Genomic DNA, 16,707 nt, shown 5'->3' on the forward strand with positions numbered 1-16,707 from the left:
CCCTTCCCCTTTATAAACACTTCATTTACATTTTTCATTTTCTCATATTTTTTTCTTTGCCCATATTAGCTTTCCCCTACCCTTCCCACTTTTCTTACAACTTTCTCTGGTGTGAATAAACTATAATAGTACATAAGATCCTAATGATATAATTGACAATGTGAAATAGGAAGAAAGGGGCTAAATGTGTAGAACAATTTCAATTACAATGAAATATTAGACTGCATGCCCTAGGAATGATGAGATTTATGACATTGTGTGTGTGTGTGTGTGAGTGTGTGTGCGCATGTGTGTGTACTAGGCACTGAACACAGGGTTTCATGATGAACTGCATCCCCAGCCCTCTACTTACTTTATTTAGTCACAGGGTCACTGAATTGCCCCGGCTGGGCTCAAACTTGTGATCCTCACTCAATGGGAAAGAGAGTTTCACCTATGTTTAAGAGGTGTAACTCCAGGGTGCCATAAAAGTAAATGTCAATGAAGGACTAAGAATAACCAGCCTTGTCTAATTTGTAAATTAGTCAGAATCCTTGTCACAAGTTTCTTTTCTCCATCAATACCCGCCATTCTAATGTATTCAGTAAAAAAGGCTGGCCAGGTGTGGGGGTGCACACCTGTCATCCCAGCACCTGGTGGGACTGAGGCAGGAGGATCACTTTGAGTTCCAGGCCAGCCTGGGCTGCATAAGGAGTTTCTGTCTCTACCCCTCTCCTCAAAAGAAAAACATGGAAAGTAGTCCGTATCTATGCATTTTTATCTCTGTCTCAACCCAGGTTCCAGCAGGTAATCACGAAGGTCAGATGGTTTCTCTTCACCCATTCTTACTCCTATGGCAAAGCAAAGACTGGATAATTGATCAAGAGCAGAAATTTACTTTCTCACAGTTTCAGAGTCGGGGAAGCCTGGGATTCAGGTGAGGCAGGTTCTGTGTCTGTTGAGGGACGCTGGGCTCCTAGGCGGGTCCTTTGCTGCGTCTTCACCCTGTGTGTGAGGCAGAGGACAAAGGAGAGGTTGGGAAAGGTGAGAGCAGGTACAATGCAGAGGGACAGAGGGAGGGGCGCCCTGAAGACTGGAGGGCAGGGTTCCTCCCACACAGCTGAGCCTGTCAAGGAACACAGAGGCCCTGCCTTCCCTGGGGCCCCTCTCCTCCCTCCCCCACCCCCCCTTCTCTTATTTTCTGCTGTTTCCCCCGTGCCAGCTTCCTGAGAGAGCAACAGGGAAGGAAGTGAATCGGGGATGTGTAGATATTTAAGGAAGACCCATTGACTCAAGATAATTTTGGGAATATTTAAAACTATTTTTAAACTGTAGACTTCTTACTTGTAGATCCATGGCTGATTCCAAATCAAACTCAGCGTCTGGATACAAACAAGGTTTTACTTGCCGTGTTTCCATAAATCCAGGCTGCAGGAAACCATGCCACTGTGTCGCCTTTCCTCAGGGTTTAGCGATCCACAGTGCATTCTATGGGCACGGGCCCACGTCTAAGACCAAAAGGATGACGGCCCAGACTCCCGATTTGGTGGTCAACCTCATGGGATTAGTAAACAGCCCCACGAACATGAGCCGGGAGCCAGCTGTGCACTTCTGCGACCTCTGTCATCGGCGCCGGTGTGGGTCGCAGTCGACACTCACACAAAGCCCGCCTTTCTTCAATACCTCGGTAATTGGAAATGCCGCAATATATTGTATGAATGGGCAAGAAGAGAGAATAATAACCGTCACTGCTGCCGAAAAGCTGGCTGAGCAACTGGCTCTGGGACACGGACGCAGACGATGGCAGCTCACGTGCACCCGGGCAAGGACACGGACCCGAGGCCGGTGCGCGTTACAGGCAGGGCCTTCCCGGGGCAGGGAGCACGCTCGCCGCTGCCCGCCGGGGTCTTGCGCTCTTCAGGGGCAGCAATTGCAGAAGACCGAAGGCAGCCTGCCACTGACAGCAGGGGCAGCCTCGGAGAGGTCGTCTGCCATCCAGACAGCAGTGCCTGAGCCGGAAGAGAAGCAGCAGCGGGGAGCTGATGTCACCGGGAAGATTCGCACTGCTCGCTCTCAGAGTGATGCAGCAGTTCGTGGTTTTAGAGAGCTAAATCCTCCCGACTTCATTACTTCTCCTCAAGGGCAGAAGTCACCATGGACGTTAGGCAGGGGAGGGCGGTAGGAAAGCCCATTGATTCCACTGTTCTTGCGAGTTACAACAGGAGGCGAAGACTGGCCTTTCGTGTGTTCCCAATTACTTTCAGGTGGCCAATGTAAACTTGATTTCATCCTAATTTCAGAAGGCACCATACAAAGTTTGGGGGATGTGTAGATTAAGAAGGTTTGGAGTTGAGTAGAAAATGTGCTTTTCCTTCTGTTCCTCCTTTGCTGTAATGACCGCTGATGCCTAATAAGATTCCCTGCAGTCTAAGTCTGGATGTTCAATACATCATCTCATTCACTTGTTTTAATTTACATTAGGCCCTCTGTTCCAGCCACAACTGAGCGACCTCGGAAAGCACCGCCTCTGCCCATGTGGAGTGCTTATACCTGCTTAGCTGAGCAATGGCCACGTCTCGATTCTAAATTTGCAGCAAGTATGTAGGAGTTCTCTTCTTTTCTCTCCTTTTGTTTCCTCTCTCCATCTTTCTCTTTTACTTTCTCTTTCCTTCCTTTTTTCTCCCTCTCCTTCCTTCCTTTTGAAAGGAAGTCTCGCTGTGTTGCCCAGGTTGACCTTGAACTCCTGGGCTCAAGTGATTCTCCTGCCTCAGCTTCCCAAGTTGTTGGCCTGTGCCACCATGTGTGTGATTTTTCCCATTTCTTAAACTAATACTTTGATGAATCATCGTCTTCCTTGAAGAGCCGAATGTCCTCTCATTGCAAATAAGACTGTCAGAGGATAACGTGCTTGGAAATTTATTTGTAGTTTGGTTCTCTTCGTTCACCTACAGTTACTGTTCTCACCCCTCCTCCAACGGGTAAGTTTGTCTTCTTTAGCAGAGGGGTTTGCTCAGGCCTAAAGAGCAGCTTAAGGACCATACCTTGTTCTGTCTTTCTAACATTCTGAGAGTGCTACTCAGGCACAGCTAAGTGTCCAGAACAAGTCAGGAGACTGAGGGGTGATGCTGAGGAAGCCAAGCGAGAGGAGATTCTCCCCAGACTGCACATGGCAGTGGGTTCCCTGAGGATGGGAGACCCGCCCACACTCGTGGAGGGCTCAGCTTCAGAGGGAGGGAAAGGCTGGGGGATTATGGGCCTGGAGCCATGAGGTCCCCAGAGCGACAACTGAAGACTTTTCCCAACATAGCCTGACATAGCTACTCGATGGCCTGGCCTGATGTCACAGTCATTCAGCTGCTGACAGTGTCGGGATCTCGGGCTAGGAGGCTCTCTGCTGCCTTCTGAGGGATTGGAGCCGATTCAGACCCTTGCTCTGATATTAATAGTGATATTTTCTAGAGCATGTATATTTGAACCTTATTATGTACAACTTTAAAATGCGAAATTAGTACCCCTGGGCCAGGTTGTGAAAGTACGAGGTTATGGACAACATGTAGTAGTCAGTAAAGAAAATGACTTAGAATGACCAGAGTTATAAAAGTTTTTCATATATAAAATAATATTCCCCGAGTTGACAGTTTACAATGTTTCCATCCTTCCCAAAAGCCTTTGGGTCAGTCTCATGAACTGCCTTTTCTTTTGCCCTACAACATTAGCCCAGTGCATTAGTTCTTCACACAAGAATCTGATGAAACCCACGGACCACACATACAACAAATACTACAAATCCTTTGCTGGAATGACCGATCCCTAGAGAACCATTACCCAGTTTAAGAACAATTGTCTTAGAATAAGCTATTCTCTGATTTCCTTGACTAATTACTGACTTACAGTTACTGATATAATTCATGGGGCAGCAAACTTTCTGTAAAAGGCAAGGGCACACTTTCAGCCTTAGGGGCTAATCTCTACTCAACTCCACATTTGTAGTACAAAAGTAGCCACAGAAAACGAAAACAAAGGAGCATGGTAGTGTTCCAATAAAACTTTATTTGTAAAAATAACCTGGGGGCTGGCCTTAGCCCATAGTTTGACCACCTATGGTTCAATTCTTTCAGTAGTAGCTGTGAACAGGGGAACTCTTGAAAACACACACACTGTCACACACACACAGAGGTGCTCTTCCCTTCCCATCACATTTGATGATCACCTTTTAATTTGCATCTGATGGCAACTGGCAGCTTTCAGTTGTGTTGGCCCACCTCAGGGTCATCCATGAGACTTGACACCAGTGATATGAACTTCTGGTGCATTCTGTAGCTAGGAGACAGGGAAATGCACAGGGTGCAGTGTTAGCTCCTCCAGACCTGTGTTTACCATGCCTGCCAAGGGCAGCATGTTTCTTTAAAAAACTTGCTCAGAACTGAATTGAGCGAGATTATGCTACTTGTGTATACAGCTCTCAGGAATAAGATGATGCTATCACTTCTTCCCCAGTTAATCTCTAAATCAGGGCAGCTCCAATCAAAATTCCCACAGGCTTTTCCTGGAACATGACAAGCAGGTCTTCATTTTACATGGAAGAGCAACCGGGCAAGAACAGTCAAGACTATCCGAGGTAGCACAAAAAAGGCAGGGCTTCCTCTGCCAGGTACTCAAACTTCCTAGTGTTAGGTGACTATGAGAGTCCCTGACATTCTTTACTCTGTCCAGGTCGCAGAGGAGCTCAGCAAATGCATCCAGAAGAGAAGGTGGGCATCGTGCCAGGAATGGAAGGGCACCTTGGGAATGCTGAGAGGTGTAGGAAGCCAGACTCAACAAGGAAAATGGGGATCACTCAGTCCGGTGAAAATTCCAGCACTACTCTGCAAATGATAATAAACGTGGTGAAGAGTAGTGCTTTTGAAGTAAGCACTACTTACTTACTTAGTTACCAACTGAAAGCAAGGAGAGTCCCTTCACAGCTGTTGTCCCTTGCCATTAACACAAGAACCTGAGATGCATTTTCCTGTAGCATGCGGAATTTAGCTGAAACGGAATTTCTTGGAGGCGAGATCAGAAGAGCACACTAAAGATTTATGGAGAAAGAAGTTCCAAGCTCTTGTTCTGCATGCCTTTAAAAATCAGATTGACTTGACTTTCTCAGGAGATTTGAAAATTTAATGTAATAAAGATTTTGAAATTACTAATTTGGCTACGTGAATTATTTCCAGTCAGACAATTCTAGAAATAGCCTGAAGAGGCACTCCCAGAAAGGGGAGAATGCTGCTACTCGGGATTCAGACGCCTACGCGCCCCTCGCAGTCAGCCAATGGACTGCTCAGGACGTGTCCACTTCATCACCCTGCGCTGCGGCGGGAGGCCCTGCGGCTCTGTTCAGTCACGTGCCCGCCTATGTTTAGTCTCTGGAAACTCAAAGCCAGGTGAGGGATGGTTAATGAGAGGCGGAAGATAAATGTTTGAATCAGAGAAATAAATCAGATGACCACTGACAAATTTTCAGTGAAAAGTTGATTATGCACAAGATGTACTCGGTTACTATTCACATTTAGTAAACTTAGTTATGTATATAAACCACAGTTTAACTGTCCACGGTACACTTTTACTCCTAGGATGGCTCTCCTCATACACCCAAGAACTTCTGGCTTATTTGTCCCGATTACTGAGAAAGTCTTAAGGGATTAAATTGCTATGATCAACAAAATATGTGCTATATTCCACACTTACACTGGGTCATCCGCTACCTGCAAAGAAGAAAACATCTGGCAGGAAAATGCAAAGCTCATCCATGTCCCTCTAAGGGAGACAGGCTCTTGGAGAGCCCAGGTACTCAGCACTAACCCTAGGGGACTAACGCTAGCGGCACACTTCCCTTTCCAGTTGAAGAAGCTCTCATGACAGATGGCCACCCAGCCCTCATACCCTGTAGTGTACATCCAATTGTTTTATTTCCTGAATGATCATTCAGTATATCTCATTCAACAAATACTATGCACCTAAGGTGAGCCATGCTGTATGCTGAGACAGGTGTACGGCAGTAAACACCAAACCAGCCCTGGTTAAGAACCTTCTCTCCTCACTTTAGCTTGAGCTTGTTCTCTTTTGCCTCCTCCTCCATAAATGGGGAAAATAACTGGTGAGTACCCTCTTCACAAGCACTACTCAGATGACACAAGGCGGTGGCTGGTGTTGCTTAGCATGCTGTAGCACTGGACAAATATGTTTTAAGGACCTGGAACAAAACAAAAGCAGTGGAAACCAAGCCAATATGAAAGTTAAGCCATTGGGGTTAAAAAGCATATGACTTATTCAATGTCTGTTGAGTTCCTACTCTATGCCTGACACTGAATTAAATATTGAAAATACAGTGCTGGACAAACAGACTGCTTACAGCTTAGGTTCTAGGGAGGAAGACATCATGAACATATAGGTGAATGTAAGTGTACTGTGGGGAGACGGAGTAACTGGGCCTGGACACTGTAGGTGGACACAACTACCCTTCTGGCAAGAGACAGCAACGAACATAGTGTCTGACTCACGCTATGGAAATTTTCGGGACCTGTAGATGACTCATCCAGTAAATTTAGTCTTCTGCTTGCTGCTGACTTTGTTTCCTTACTTGATACTATGCTGTCATTCTTCACATCTGATAAACTAGGATTGAAAGCAAACAAACAAAAAATGAACAGAATCTGGCTTTTTAATAAAAGGGTTATGAAAGAGGAGCCCAACAAAAAGAAAGAATGATTCTTTTGTTGCTGATATTGGAAAGGTTTTATATTTGGTGAATTCTTCCATGCCAAACATAAGACTCTGGAGCGGTGCTGCTGTGCTCTGGATCCCGACACACCCAGGTTAAGGCTTGGTCCCCAGCGTGGGCTTAGATCTCTGGGTCACTAGGGGTGACCCTCAAGAGACTCTGGACCCGCTGTCTCTTCTCTTGCACCCTGGCCACAAGGTCAGTGATTTCCCGCTGAGTGTCTTACCAGGTGCTGCCACAGGCCCAGAGCAGGGCATGGAATGTGGGGCCGTGAGCCCCTATAACCAACCCTCTTCCCTTGTCACCCTGGCATTTGGTGGAGTCATGGAAAGCCGACTCCAAAATGTTTTGCTTCCTTTAAAGATTAGTGATACTTAACATTATTTTGGGTCAGGATCTTTTCAAAAATTTAACTGAAACTACCATTCCTCTCTCCAGGAAAATGTAAGTGTATTTTAAAAATTGGGACAAGTGTTTTTGGGATGGCACAGCCATTCTCCATATGTCAGGTCACAGATCTATTACTGGACTTCCAGGAAGACAGGGTAAGCAGCAACAAATCAACCTCTCCAAGATTTGGAATCCAGGCATTGAAAAATAACAACTTGGAGAAGACAGGAAAAGAGGAGGTGGATCCTCGGGACGCAGGAAAGGTCTGAAGGAAAAACTGGAGCCTGCAGAGAAAGTAAGGAGACAGACCAGGGCACAGAGAGGAGGCAAACTGTACCCCTACCCCACCAACTTGGGGCGTGAGAGAGGAGAATTCAATCTAGAGGCACAGCAAGGATCAGCGAGTCCAGAGGCCTCCAGGGAGAAACCCGTGCAGCAGAGCAATGCATGTTGTGTGCTGCAGGGGCCGCCGAGTGACTGAAGTCCAGGCGACAGCTGTGTCCCCTAGAAAGAGTGCTTGGTCGGTCTCTTTTGAGGGAGGGGCAACTGAACCCAGGACTCACAGCAGCCGTGGGTTGGCTTTATCTCAGGGCTCCCAGTGTTGAAATCACACAATAACTGGGTGAGGGACGGTCATGGGAGACGTCCAAGGTCAGGGAGCCATGGGTGACTGGTGAGGAACGTCCAGAGTGTTGCTGGCTGAAGACTCAGGTTCCAGCCGCTCAACCAGAGGCCAGCATCAGCACCAGAATCTGCACACCACCCGACCTTACTGTAGGCTTGCTGGCATCATCCAGCGCCTCACCCTAATCCCACTGCAGATTGACTGGCTCTGACTTGGATATAGCCACAAAACTGTAAGCACCAGAAGATAGCCACCGGCTTGAAGTCACAGAAAAATATTTCTTTTTTTGTTGTTTTCATCATTTTTTCCTTGTCTCATTTTGTGTTTTTCATGATTGTGAACATTGTTTTTAGTTTATATTGCTTTGCTTTGTTGTTTCGTCCTTCCTTCCCTCTTATCTTCTTTACCAGTTTCCCAAAACTTGAGTAATCATCCTTTGCTTGCTTTTAATCTTGTTATTTTAATTTATATCCCTATTTATTCCTTGTATCCCTTTTAGGTTCTCTTCCCTGAGGGTAAAATTGCTCTAAGTGAATTTTTACGCTATATATTTTGATTGGTTTTAGATTTTGTTATATAACTATAAAGCTTGTACCTATGGTTAAAGGTGGCAAATTAATAGTTACAGTTTATCATTTTCTGGACTGTGCGTGACAATTATGTTATTACTAGTCATACTTTTTTAGCTGAGGTAAAATCATTGTGATCAGTTTGTTTTTGCTTCTATGCCAATACCAAGATTTCTGGGGGGCTCACAAACAATACCATAGTCCAGTACCAAAGAACTGGGTGCCAGGCCAAACAGACACCATTAGTCCCTAACAAACTGAAAAGGCAGGATCTTAGGACAGATTCATAAGCCAAAAGCCAGCTATACATAGAAGAAATCTCTGAGAAGTAGTCATTTCCTAAAGAGATCTAGGTACTAATAACCTATCATAAGCAATTTAAAGGTATCAATGCAGAAAACAAATTTTAAAAAGAGAAAATAAGGAATCGCGAAAGCAAGATGCAATCCCACACCTTGAGCTCACCCAAGCCAATCCAGGGAGCACTGAGGTGGACGTAATTGAAAGCCACTCTAAACACAAATCAGAACATCACGCCCCTGGCTTCCCAAAGACTCATGCTCACTCCTTTATGCAAAAGGCAATCAGTCCATCTCCAAGAGCTGCCAAAGTTCTAACAGTTTCAGCACTGCTGAAAAGTTCAAGTCCAGTCTCCTCTGAGATTTAAGGTAAACTTAGCTGTGAGCCCCTGTGCAAATGAAAAGAAAATTAAACACTTTCAATATGCAATGACACAAAACAGACATTTCCATCCCAAAAGTTATGAACAGGGGTATACAAAGGAATGGGACAAAAGCAATCCAAAATCCAGCCAAGGAAACCTTAAATCCCACAGTTCTATTTCCAGCTCCGAAAGGGCTTGGGTAGCTTTGCCCCTGTGGCACTTCTGGTGGTTCCCATGGCTTCTCTTTTGGACCAGTTCTGCTCCCTCCTTGCAGCTTGCCTCAAAGGAAAGGCTCCTCGCTTCTCCACATTTCTGGGGTCCCCACAGCACCTTCGGCTTCACACTCACAGCTTCACACACTGCCCTCTCAGGGGCTCCCCACCCAGCCTCCCAGGCCTTCTGAAATCTGAACGGAAGCCTTCCTGACCTCACAACTCTTCCACCCTGCATGTGCCTAAAACCAGCCCCACATGGATGATGCCAAGGTCTGTGCCAGCTGGAACAGTATCGGGCTTCCCTCTCTCTGCTGTAGGTAGGGTTCGAATGCCCAGATCTCTGAGCACTCTGAACACAGTCCGCGGGAATAAATTGCCTAGGCCGCCACGATTCTGGAACATGGTGCTCTGGGGCTCTCCTCTCAGAGCAAAGTCTTTCACTTTTGTAATTTCGAGGCTGCGAAGGGTGGAGTCCTGCTGCTTCCTGTGATGCTCTCAGACCATCTTTTCTCCTGTTCTTCCTAAGCAATCAAGATTTCCTCTGCTCTGTCTTTGCAGTCCACAGCTTTACTGGAGCTTCCTTTCTGGCCAAACTCAAAACACTTAAAATCATTCTTCTGGGCTCTTTGCTCTTGATTCTCAACATAAATCTGTTTAAAAGCCCCATGCTACCACCTCAACCTTAGACTTGTCTCGAAATTTCTTCCGCCAGATGAATTAGCCCACCACCCTTAATTTCAGTCTCAGCCAAAGTCTCTGGACGGGAGCAAAATGTAGACAAACTCTGTGCCAAGCCATAACACACATCGCCTGGAGTCCAGCAGCCAGTGCAGTCCTTCTTTCCAGCAGAAACCTCCCAAGCCTGGTCTTCACTGGCTTTCTGGTCTTCTGAGCCCCGAGCAGAATCTCCCATACAGGAGTCCCAGCTCTACTTCTTCTCCAGCATCTCCAAACCTTTCCTAACTCTTGCCCCTCCCACAAGCCAGTTCCAAAGGCTCTTGAGACACAAGGCCAGGTAATGTCACAGCGAACATCCCACTTCTGTGCTACAAAATTTCTGTCATAGATACTTTTCTGTCATTGCCGAGAAAAATACCTGACACCCAAAGTTAAAGGAGAAAGAGTTCAGTTAGCTCACAGTCTGCAAAGGTTTCAGCCCATCACCAGCTGGCTCCAAGGAAGGGTGGCACGGCTAAGGAGCATTGCAGAGGAGAAACAGGTCATGGCACCCACAGGGTAGCAAAAGCAACAAGAGACCTTAAAGGGTCTTTCTGCCCCTTTTATTTTATTCAGACTACTTAGGGCAGGCAGCACTCACACCCTTAATTCTAGTGCCCTCAGGCCTCGCCCCACCATGAATCAATCATACACTATAGAGTCAGTCACCTTCAAAGTTGCCAATGACCAGATGAGGCTCTGGGGGGACATCTAGACACGAACCATAACAGTACTGCGTAAGGTAATAACACAAAAAGTAACATTAGATTACTATCTCAAACCACTCACCAAAAGAAATTCTTGCTGTTCTAAAGATTGAAATGGAAATGTTAAAACTATTAAAAATGATAATATCAAAATGAGTTTTTAACATCTGCGGGAGTTGGGTCTGGTGGTTCACATCTGTAATCCCAGCGCTCAGGAGGCCGAGGCAAGAGGATTGCTGTGAGTTCAAGCCCAGTCAGGGCTACATAGTGAGTTCAAGGCCAGCCTGAATTACATAGTGAGACTCTGTCTCAAAGTATAAAACAAAACAAAACAAAAAAATCACTGAGTAGAAAAAAATATTTCTGAGCAGAAACCACAAAGAAAAGTGACATATGTATAATCCCATGCATACCTTGAATTTTATAGCAAAAGACCAACAAAAACCTACTGTAAAAAAATGTAACCAACACATCCTTGATTTGTAAGTAAACCTTTACTAATTTATGTAAAGGATGAAAGTACAAAGTGAATAATCAGCATAGAACATAAACACAATGTCTGGTCTCAAAATGCTATAAACTTGATTTAAATTAGATTGAGTAGGCCACTCAATATAAAGAGCCAAACAACATATAAAAAGTTTCAAACCATAATTTAAAAAAATGAAAATCAAAAGTAAAATAATAGTTTTTGCTGATCATGTTGGCCAAGTTTTTTAAAAATCTGATGCCTGTAATAATGATTGAGAGTGCAGGATAATACATACTAGTGTATTCCTCTTGGGAGTGTGAACTTGTACCTTCATAAAGGACTGTTTGGCATTGTAGATCAAGTACTCTAATGTATGAGGCAGAATTTACAAATTTGAAATGCCATTTAATGTTGCTCCAACCTTCTGGAACAACAAAACTTAAAATCCCCTGAGTGGTTTGAGGGGGTGAGATTCCTCTCCAAGAGTAACTGTGAGTCCACAGAGCAGTGACAGGAAATGCTGGGGCATGTGCCTCCTCCTCTTTGATGGAGTTGACAGAAAGCTCTACCCCAAGGCCTTGGTGCTCAGGATCTGTCTAAACTGGGCCACAGCCTTTCTTCTGTTCTTTTCTGCCTTTGTCCACGACCCTCTTCCCTTGTCTGTCAACTCCACTGCTGAAGGGACTCTGTGCTACTGGAGAAAGCAACACCTTAACCCTAACCATGATCCTTTCCCCTTAAGCTGGTCCCACCTTGTTTGGCCAACACAGCAAGGAGAGTGAGGGACATCACATCCGGGCTAAATCCTTAATAGGTCTCTGGTAGTCTGCAGCCTGTTTTTCCTTGCAGTGAGACCAGTTATGCTCCTGATAGAGGCTGCTTCATCAGGCTGGATCTGTGTGAAGGTAATGTGGAATAGCATGGAAAGGTAGACGATATGTCCTGTGAGTGAAAGGGCACTGAGATAGTGTTCTCCTGGTTTATCTCAGGCAGACTATTAGTGTTTGTTGGGTAAAGACGTGTGTGTGTGTGTGTGTGTGTGTGTGTGTGTGTGTAAGTAAAACAAAGTCTGATGGGGCTCAGGACATAGTTAGTGGTGGGGCACTTGCCTAGCATGTGTGAGGCCCCGGGTTTAATAGAACTACAAAAAGAAAAGGCGCTAAGAAGGTACACAACAAAGTGTTAACACATTGAATTTAATTTTTCTTCTTTTTGTTTGGCAGGATTTACATTTTTTTCTCTTTGCTTAGCCACATCTTATGGCTGTTCTACAATAAGCATATTCCTTGAGTAATTAAAATATTCTATCCCCAAATCCCAAACCATTCTGCTAGTTTTTAAGATTATAATTTAAAAATGTGTTGCTTTCTTTGCATGATTTCTCCACCGTGATAACTTCTCAGGCAAATACCTCTAATTTCCTTATGAACAACAGAAAAACTGGTTTCAGTGTAACCGCAAATTTTCTATGGAAAATTGAAGAGGGCAAGCCCAGCAGCAAAGATCTCCAGTGTAAGAGTAAATATTTAATTATTTCTGTGTGTGGCCTGAAAATGTTGTGACTCCTAATATGAATGAAATGTGCCTCTCTCAATAAGATATAAGGTGGTTTAGCCACTACTAATTAGGACCCTGGTTCTCTGAGTCCGTCTGAAGTCCACACAAGGGGAGCCCAGTTTCTCACACGATTACAGCTCGTCTGGGGGTAAGGAGAGAGAGCGGGTGAGCCCGGGCCTCCGTCCTACTGCTGCCCGCACCCAGCCCCTCTATTTGCTCTGGCAGGAAGGAGCCCTAGCAGATTTATACAAAAAGTCCAGAGCCCAGAGAAGCACAACACTGTATCTATTGCCAGTGCAGGAGGAATGGGGTGGGGAGCAGAGGACTCCGTGGAGAGCAGGGACAGGGCAGGCTGCCCGCTGCCGCCTCCCTTTCTCTCCTAACTATGCTGCAGGCTGTTCAGGACACTGTGAACACCAAGGAAAAAGCCGAGTTAATAGCGCACACCATCAAAAAATAAATGAAATGAACCCTCCACCCTGAAAATTACAAAACACTGCTGAAATTATTACAGGAGACCTAAATATATGGAAGACACATTATATTCAAGGTTAGAAAATCTAATATTGTTAAGACGTTCAGTTTTCCCAAATTGAAAATCCAGAGGGCCTTTTTTCTTTTTCTTTTTTGGAAGGAGGGTAATTAAAAGCTAATTCTAAGGTGTATGTAGAAATACAATGAATCTAGAACAGTCAAAATAATCTAGAGAAAATGAAAACTGGAAGACAAACTGCCTGATCTTCAGATTTACTATAAAGTTTTTGCAATCAAAACAGATTAATGGAATCGACCAGAGAATTTAGGAAATGAATTAATAACTACACCCACTGATTTTTATCTGAAGTATCAAGTCATTTCAGCAGGTAGAGTAAGATTTTTTTTAACAGAGGGCTGAAATAACTACATATTCCTTAATATATGCCTACTTCTTTATGTGAATAAGGATTTGTGACAGTTCACAGACTTGAATATAAAAAGCAGGGCTGTGAAGTTTTACCAAAAAAACCCAACAACAATGACAACAAAAAGAAATCTTCCTAATCTTAGGATGGGTAAAGATTTATTAGAGAGGACACAGGAAATAGGCAGCATAAAAGAAGAAAGATGAATTAAACCTCATCAATATCAGAACACTGTGAAAATAAATATAAGTCACAGGCTGGGGAAATAGCCTCAATGCACATGTCTTACAACATATGATGGAAATATTCGGCATTTTACTTAATGGTCATTGTGTGGGACAGCTGCCAAAAGTTTCAAATAAAATGCTTAAAAATCTGTTACTGTGATGTATATAAATTATACCTCCATTATTTAAAAGAAAGTTCAGGATAAAAAAGCATGTTGATCCATGGACACAAATGGCTAAGATTCTCAGGGCTAATAGCTACTTATTTTCTTAAATTTTATCTCACAAAATAAGACTAGAACCCCCCTGGCTCCATCCATACTGCCCTATAAACCAGTCCCGGACCCTAACCCTTGAGGACGAACAAAGTCTTGTCTTCTTGTGATGTGTCGCAAAGGAATTGGAAACATCAAAACTGGTGAAATCTTAAATGGAATGATTCAGGACATGCAAAGTTAAGTGAACAGCATGGGAGAGAGGATCTGCCACCTCTAAAGATGCTGGCTGGTAAAAAAGGAGAATTTAGTCAGGGAGAATTACTCAAATAAGATTTTGTATCTTCAGAAAAATACAGGGCAGGGTCTTAAAAATATGGGACTGCAAATTCTCTCTTATAAAGTTGAGTTAAGTAATCAGTGTATTTACTATTTGGTTAGAATTTAAGAACACACAATTCTCCCCACATAAAATGTTTGAACCAGGGGTGATCTTATTTGGTAATTTAACTTAAATGGACTACATTAAGTGACATACAAAGGTTCAACTAACCCCAGCTTAAAAATAACCATATTATCTATGCCTTTCTAGATTTAAAAAAAATAATAGAAAAAGTACAATTCTTAAAAATATAAAATACACAAACCCCACTGAGTTCAGCTTCAGTCTCCAGGTGTGAGTGGCTCAGTGATACAAAATAAAGGCCCGCGGGTACTTTATCTGGGATTGAATGTCGCACTGGCAAGATCAGGCAAGGCTTAGGGACTGAGAAGGACCCTGCTCCAGCACTGGGCCCTCACTGGCATTTTTCTCTTGGCAGCTGAGGTTTCGGATGTTCTCAGTCTGAAACCAGCAGCCCCAGTCACCCTGAGAACCTTTACAGCGCACAGGCAGCCTGGCTCCAGCTTCCCCTTGCTCCCTCCCTCAGCACTACAGGCTCAGGAGGGCTCGTGCTGCCCTGCGGGTGTCAAGCCAGTGGCAACGCATCCAAACACACGCAGCAGGTCTACACGGGGACCCCCACGATCATGTTATTTTTGGGGGAGCAGCTCTCCGGCTCCATGGATATCACTTGGACAGAGTAGCCATGCTCTTCCGCAGCTCTTGCTCGGTCCAAATCCACCAGGCACATGCACTGTTTTCCTGAAACACAGGCAGAGGGCTCTGTGAGATGCACTTCCACTGGCAGGGCGATTTCAGTTGGTCTAAGGTCGTCCGTCTACACAGCGACAGAATCCCCGAGTGCTGTGGAAACTGCTGTTCACACCAAGCCCTGTTCATTGGGCGGTTACAAATATACACTGCAAAGATTTATCTGTGCTCATAAGGAAGGTTAACCTTTTTAACTGTATGAATAAATAAATCTCAAATTAGAACTACAGATACTGTTTTCTACAGTGGTTAAATGCCCTTTAAAGACTTTTCCTCTGTGTTCCTATAAAATTGTGTCATTTACAACACTGTGAGAAAAAAACTGTCTTTGAGAATATCCAAAGTAACTGGCTGACAAAGAACCATCCGAAAGACATTTTCCACTTGGAGTTTTTCCAGACTATGAAGAAATAAGAAATGGAAAATACCTGAGGAAGTTCGTAATTGTGTGATGATGACTTCAGGTAGACAAGCAATGCTCAGTGTAATACACTCTTAATTTTTCAGATCTCCCCCATCCCTACAAAATAATGATACTCTATTTCTTTTGCAGTCTTTCAGAGAGGCAAGAGGAAACCTGACTAGCAAGCAAAGCAGTTAATTTCTTTTCCCTTGGCAAACACAAGCATCAAACTTGAAAAGTAGCTCAGGAAGAAAATGATTTGGGGCTGAATGTATGCAGAGTCATGGTTTACTTTCATGCTTTCAATTGTTCCTAATTCAACATTTAAGTTTCTCCACCCTCTTGAAAAGGTTACAGACTATGCAGATCCACATTCATTTGATTTTTTTCTCAATAATTATGATGCCTGAGTATTATTTTTAAAATACAGTCATCTATTTGAGTGACAGTGAAAACTGCTATACTAAAATGACTTTGGAAATGAAGACAGATAAATGAAATACAAAACTTCTGTGGAAGATAGCGTCCTTATAGAAAAATAAAACTGTGGCAGGTGAACTCAGTAGTGAGAACTGGCAGAAACTCAGATTTAAAATATTTATGTTATGCACGTCCTTAAAAGGACTGTGCTGTAAAGAATGAACTGTGTGAGAAATCATGATATAAAAGGAGATGTCTAGAGCTGGGGATTTAGCTCAGTGGCTCCGCCACCTGCCTCACAAGTGCAAGGACCAGGGTTCAATCTCTGGTACTGAAAAAAATAAAATAAAAATAAAAAATGTGTAGAATTCCACTTAAGCAAAATCATCTCCTCTTCTTCAACAGCTATACGGCTGTATTCTTTTTGCCCTCAAAATGTTGTCCTCCTTCAGGATATCTGTAAATGTTTCCCCATCTACCTTTTAGCTTAAATTAAAACATTCTCTGTCAGAGTGGGATGCTCTACATTCCATCAGGACCCACCCTGGGCTTGTATTTCTCCTCATTTACCGCTGGCTTTGATCCCAGTCTGGTTATTAACTTTTTCTTTTTCGTTGTGTATGAGAATTCGTGTTTTCACATGCTTATGTGTCATTACAACTAAAATTCAGCTGCGTCTACCTTTGGAGGCTGAATAACTTTCTAATGGAATCTATGTGATTTTTTTTTTTT

At 43.9% G+C, this 16,707-nt stretch overlaps 1 protein-coding gene across 5 annotated transcripts in view; it reads right to left on the minus strand.

The window, feature by feature from the left end:
* Positions 1–155: 155 nt before the first annotated feature.
* Gstcd (glutathione S-transferase C-terminal domain containing) overlaps positions 156–16,707 on the minus strand; it is a 109,862-nt gene continuing 93,310 nt past the window's right edge. For 3 of the 5 annotated variants that reach the window (XM_010641565.2, XM_010641563.2, XM_010641561.2), the window contains one exon: positions 13,539–15,143. In XM_010641565.2, the coding sequence (XP_010639867.1) occupies positions 15,007–15,143 (137 nt within the window). In that variant the 3' untranslated portion in view covers positions 13,539–15,006. Of the gene's footprint in view, positions 985–4,189; positions 4,300–13,538; positions 15,144–16,707 lie in introns of those variants that run through there. The other 2 variants (XM_010641562.2, XM_010641564.2) reach the window with 2 other exon arrangements.

This window comes from Fukomys damarensis, unplaced genomic scaffold (genome assembly GCF_012274545.1).
Source record: "Fukomys damarensis isolate Sample0158 unplaced genomic scaffold, DMR_v1.0_HiC HiC_scaffold_25, whole genome shotgun sequence".
Classification (NCBI taxonomy): domain Eukaryota; kingdom Metazoa; phylum Chordata; class Mammalia; order Rodentia; family Bathyergidae; genus Fukomys; species Fukomys damarensis.